The 6,237-nt window shown below is 31.6% G+C and overlaps 1 protein-coding gene across 3 annotated transcripts in view; it reads left to right on the forward strand.

The window, feature by feature from the left end:
- The window catches only part of LOC106470381 (actin-interacting protein 1-like), a 63,315-nt gene extending 59,611 nt beyond the window's left edge, over positions 1 to 3,704 (forward strand). For 2 of the 3 annotated variants that reach the window (XM_022398980.1, XM_022398979.1), the window contains exon 16: positions 1 to 3,704. This exon is cut by the window's left edge and continues 1 nt beyond it. In XM_022398980.1, coding sequence (XP_022254688.1) covers positions 1 to 106 — 106 coding nt within the window. In that variant the 3' untranslated portion in view covers positions 107 to 3,704. The other variant, XM_022398978.1, reaches the window with a different exon arrangement.
- The last annotated feature ends 2,533 nt before the right edge of the window (positions 3,705 to 6,237 follow it).

Below are 6,237 nucleotides of genomic sequence, written 5' to 3' on the forward strand. Positions count from 1 at the left end.
ACATCCACAGAGTCAGATAACAAGACTTACCTTTTTAGACAATAACACTTTGGTGTCTACGGGACAGGACAGTAACATCAAGATTTGGGAAATCACATACAAATGAAGAGCTGCATCTATCAGAAGGTTCCAGAAGCAGACTTGGTCAATTCAGATTTTTTTTATTTCTAACCCTCAAATAAATTCTATTATCAAAATAAACAAAATTGTTGGCTTTAATTATTATCATTGTAGTTTGAAGTTTTGTGAATTTTGTTTTTTATTTATCACAGCCATTTTTTTTAAACCCTTTTATTTTATTAATTTAAGTAATCATGTTATAAAAAGTTATGTTTAATAAAAAAAATTAATGTATTGATGTCTGCTTTGACAATTAATTTTGCATGCAACAATATTTTGTATAGTATTTTACTAATAGACACTAATTGAATAAATCCAACTGTAATTTTTTTATTTTCTTTGAAAGTTTTGGTAGTTCCTTAGTCACTGAGGGTTGGTTTGAGATTACGAAACCAAAGAGAAGTGTTGATGACATAGCTTTAGTATTTCATATAGGTGATGGTTATTAATTTGATAGGTTTACTATGATGAAGAAATACAAATTATGTTCTTGTTTGTTACATTTGTCTGATCTGTTGTGTTATCTCTGTATGAAGTGTTAAAATTTTTCATGATAGAGAAACAACAAAATAATCTATCTTGCTAAAATATTATCTAGGACCCTTATAGTTATCCCATTGAATAATTTTATATTTCTTGAGAAGTTAAGCTGCTAGAATATATACCCCTTAATACAGTTTGTCTTCCAAGTGACCTATTAAAGAACGGCAATTTTTAAGTATTGAAAATTGCATTGTGCATTTCTGAAGTGCAGTGATAGCTTTCTCAATTTCAAGTTGTGGAAAATAAATTTGTGTGTTATAATTTGAGCTTGCATATTTTAAGTATGGTTGTAAACTCGTGTTGCATATTTTGACATAGGGCAGTAATGTTGAGTTGTAATAATAAAAGAAGTCATTTAACCTATGTTTAGCAAATCTGATCATATGAATATTACAGAATTATTATATCTTGCATTAGAGTAATTTGTGCACTGTTACAAATTATGGATTATTAACAACTGATTTGATTAAACATATCCTCAATTTGTTGGTATTTCCATTTTTGCTTATGGTGCATGTTTTGTAAAAATTATTTTTAAGATCTTTAAAGTTTTTGTATTCACAAAATATGGTGTTAAGTAACTTACTGTGCCACTCTGTTTCAAATATTTCTACAAATAAATATGACTTCATAGTTCTTAATGAGCTCTACTATTAAACCATCATTTTGTCTAGTTATTTTCACGTATTTTTGAGAGTCTGAAATACTTTCTGCACATTTGATTTAGTATTGCAAACAGTATATTGTTGTTATATATGTTGTTTCACTCACTTCTGTATGTTTTTTTAGGTTTAATTTGTAGGAAAGTGGTTCATATTTTTTGTTAATTTGTTGCAGCCCAAGGTGAAATATCCTTCTAGAATAGTTTAGTTTTGTAAGGAAACACTATTGACCAAGGTTTTCAGGAACTAAATGCAGCTAAACTTCAAGTTTGTGAAATGTGTCCAACATTGTTTTAGGTTGCAGATGGTTTTCACTCCTGATCCTCTTAGCCAGTCTAAAGGTGTGTTTGTAAAAAATAGCACATCATATCAGTCTTAAGCCATCAGTAGACGTAGTTGGAAACGTAATTGGTCTAAAGTGCTATTTATAAGCAGGATTAGGAAACAGATGTAAAAGCGTACAGTGAAACTTAGAAAAAAATGATACTGTGAGGATAGTATTAGAAATGTAGATTTTCTTTTTTTTATAAGCAAGGCTTAATTAAAATGCGTAAAAAATAAAACAAAATTGGAAGATGTATTAGAAATTGAGTATTTTGTAATTTTTGTTTCTTTTATTTTATTGGACAATCATAATATAAGAAACTTTAGTATAAACAACTATAAATTATTTTAAAAACTCGTACTACATTAATCCATTCTGTCATTGTTCATTGTGTATTAATCAGTTCTGCCACAGTGTATTGGATTATGTAGTAATCTTTTACATGCTAATCTGTCTTGTAATAGTGTATTATGTGTATAATGAAATAGAACTTTTGATCCCTGTAAAATACACCAAACAAGTCAAACCTGTCGTAGTGTATTGCATACTGGATTTATATAGTAATATAAATTCACATCCCAGAAACTTTTAGCATACAAACCATTTTTAAAATAGTGTATTGGATTTATATAGTAATATAACTTCACATCCCAGACACTTTTAGCAAATAAATCAGCTTCAACATAGTGTATTGGACTTATATAGTAATATAACTTCATATCCCAGAAACTTTTAACATACAAACCATTTTTAAAATAGTGTATTGGATTTATATAGTAATTAAACTTCACATCCCAGACACTTTTAGCAAATAAATCAGCTTTAACATAGTGTATTGGATTTATATAGTATTATAACTTCACATCCCAGACACTTTTAGCATACAAATCAGCTTTAACATAGTGTATTGTATTTACATAGAAATACTTCTTCATATGCAAAGAACACTTGCTTTAATAGTGAACGTGATGATGGATTTTGAAGTTATGAAGTATTATGGACTTGTACACTGTATATTGTTTTTCCTTAGTTATTTCTCCATTCTGCTGGTTATTAATGTATTAAATAACTATATGCATCAACTTCTTATCTTAGTTTTCACCCTAATGTCCATCTGGTTAGATATTAATTTTTTGATTAATTGAATAATTCATAGAGAATTTTCAAGGTGTAGAAACAAGTGCTCATTATATTTTGGTAAAGGGACAGAAATGGTTATCACACACACTAGTTTTTTCTTGCATTCATGAGAATAATTGTAATTTATCAGTATTCCTAAATTACACCAATGTTTATTTGCATGTTACTGGGAATTTTAATTAAAAACTACTACCATGCACTTTTTTTCTTCTCAGTACTATTGTATTCCACGTTTTCTGGTTTATTTTGAACTTTTCCATTATTTTTTTTTTTTAAGTAAAAGAAAATCATGATTTTTATGTTATGAGACATTTTATTTCAGCAGTAATCAGTTTTAACAAAGTGGTTATTACTGATAAATTACATACGGTATTAAAAAGTTGTAAGTACCCTGTACCGTGATAATTGTATTGAACATAGTAAAATGATACATTCCGACTGTACAAAGCTGAAAAGACAATTATGAAAATTTCTCTGTATTTCTACTCCCAAATATTTGGTTGGTTGCTTTATTCCCAGCATGTAAATGTATACATGTTCTGCTATGGCCGAATATTCAGTCCTTTCATTTTTTTACATATCCATTATGCTCTGCTAAATGATGTTTTGTTTGCCTGATATATAAACATTTTAACATGGAAGGTTATAAATTCCAGCATCTTCCATTAACTGTATATTATTTTTAGCATTACCTAAAATTTGTGTCATCTTATTTGTCGACTTAAACATGAAGTAAAGTATTTGTGTTTTTTAAACATTTTGATTAAACAAAACCTAGAACATATGAAAACATCTTTGCATCTTGGAAATCATTCAGAAGAATCACTTTGATACAGGGTTAAAAGTTTTTTCTTATTTCTCGTGAGGCTACGACATTTAATCATTAAGTCTAATAAATATATGTTGATCCGTGATTATTGCTCCCAGATCACTTGTATGGCAAAGTGTTGTGCAAATATGTTTGTTTTTCTTTTTTTAAAAAAAAATCCTGATCTAGTGATACACACAATCCAGCAACATCGTCTTCATTTATGTTCCTGTTTTTTAATAACTTGTGTATAGTAGTATTTACACAAATTACTAAGCTAACGTTTTATATTAATTAATGCGTTATTTTGACATTATCGGTTAAACATTGTGGATGTCGTTTTCTTTAGTGTCTGAGATGGTGACTAACCTGATCTGCTCTCGTTGTTAGGCCTGAAATATAAAACTTTGTTGCTATACGCTTACTAGAGAGCTCGTATTTTTCTGACTGAGAAAGTGGCCTTGTAAAACTAAAGTGTTGATAATACTGAAAAAAATCTTGCTGCTGTTGTCGATTTTTGCATTGTAACAAAATTATTAATAAATATGCTTTCTTTAACTAAAAGGCTGTCTGTGAAGAGTTTTCTACGCAAAAAACGCGTTAACATTCTGTTTGTATTCTAAAAGTGTACGTTGTTTTATAGGTAAAGTTGACGTTAAAAATTAAAAATGATATTTTAATCAATCTGTTAAAAATACCAGTAGCCACAACAGCAGTGATCGGTTCAATTTGGAATAATAAGTTTTATCTCGCGCGCGATCACTGGAAGATCAAATGTTTCTGCCCACGACATACCACTGAATGCAGTGAGTGTGTTGTAAAGGTTACAGTTGGTGTAAGAGGGGTATTCTGCTCGGCTTCTCTTAGATTATGGACGGCTATACCCGAACCTGTGGGTACTAGAGCCTGTCCTTTTAACCAGTGTGTCTTATAATGCGCCATTAAAGTGAAAATTTAATACCACTCTCGGTTTTTGTCCCTCGGTGGGATAGTGGTAAGTCTTCGGACTTGCATCGCTAAAATCAGGGGTTCGATTCCACGCTCTGGAAACGGCAGGTAGTCCACAATGGTTAAAAGAAAGAAACCTCTTGTTTTTTTTAAAGATTGAGCTTTCCAGAGTTTAAAATGTAAAGCAATGCTGTTGTCTTCATACAAGCCAGAGCTTTTAATATTAAAAAGTCGAAATTGTTGGTATATTTCTTCAAAAGATTAACCCTTCCCGGATTTCATATTTGGATTAACTCCTAATTCTAACGTTTTTATATTGTACCATCTGCGAGAACTTCACGGGAAGCATGCATACATGAAGTACATTCTATTTTCAGGTTATATTATTTTAAATACCGGAATTATATACTAACCGATAGAAAGATTTTCGAAGTTGTATATACTAATGTTTATTTTTTGCTCTGAGAGTATTTCTATGGCAGTTTTTATTTTGGCATTCCTTTGATTTTATGAAATGCTGGTGGGAATAGCTTGACGATCAAAATAGAGGATGATGGAAAATTCGTAAATCTGACACTTTCTTTTTTGCAACGATATCCATACGTTAAAATGTATTTGCATTGACTGCAATTTTATTTTTGATTGTTTTGTAATGGGCCTACGTACAAATGTTTGACCAATCCCTTTTACTCTTGAGAAAGTTACCGAAACTTAAGTTTGAATAAAATAAAGTTGTACATCAATCAACAAACCAAGTCGTGGATTAACCTGCCTTTGAATACTTTAGAAATCAGAAATAATAACTAATATATATCCTTTTCGATTGGTATTTCAAGTAAAAAAGCTTATGTCTTTCTGTACGTTTTTATTTTGTTGAATTTCGCGTAAAGTTACTTGCGGGTTACCTGGACTAGCAGTCCTTAATTTTGAAGTGATAGACTAGAGGGAAGGAAGCTAATCAACACCACTCACCACCAACTCTTAAGCTAGTTTTTATCAATGAAAAGTGGGATTGGCCGTTACATTATATCGTTTCCTCGGCAGAAAGGGTGAGCATGTTTGGTGACAGGATTCGAACTCGTGACCAGCAAATTGGTAGTCGAACGTCCTACCCACCAGGCCTCAGTAAGTTTTTTACTATCTTTTAATTAAAAACAAATGAAAAAATCTCACCTTCACAAAAGCGGTCCGAGCATCTTCCTGTGATTTTTGTAGTGTGTGTCTTATTATGGACCGGCGGGTCAAATGAAAGCGTTTAGATTACCGAAACAAAATTGTGCTCCTCAATCTGAGGCCGTGAGTACATTATAATAGTGACTGTCAAATCCCAATACTCAGTCAGAAAAGAGTTGGCAGTGGGTGTTCTTTACTAGATGCATTCCCTCTAATCTATCAGTTCAAAATTAGGGACGGCTAGCGTAGGAAGCCCTTGAGTAGCTTTGTGCGAAGATCCGAAAACGAACTGCGTGCCTGGCAAGTTCTGGTGGTTAGGTCACTCGAGTTACGGGAGTTTCGAATCCCATCACCGAAAATGCTCGCCCTTTCAGAGTGACGGCCAATCCCACTATTCGATTAAAATAGCCAAAGAATTGGTGGTGAGTGATGTTGCCTTCATTTTAGTATATAACTTCTAATTTAGGGACGGCTGCTGTATATAATCCTCGAGTAGCTTTTCACGAAGTTCAACAAAC

Source organism: Limulus polyphemus, unplaced genomic scaffold, assembly GCF_000517525.1.
Source record: "Limulus polyphemus unplaced genomic scaffold, Limulus_polyphemus-2.1.2 Scaffold3973, whole genome shotgun sequence".
Taxonomy (NCBI): Eukaryota; Metazoa; Arthropoda; class Merostomata; order Xiphosura; family Limulidae; genus Limulus; species Limulus polyphemus.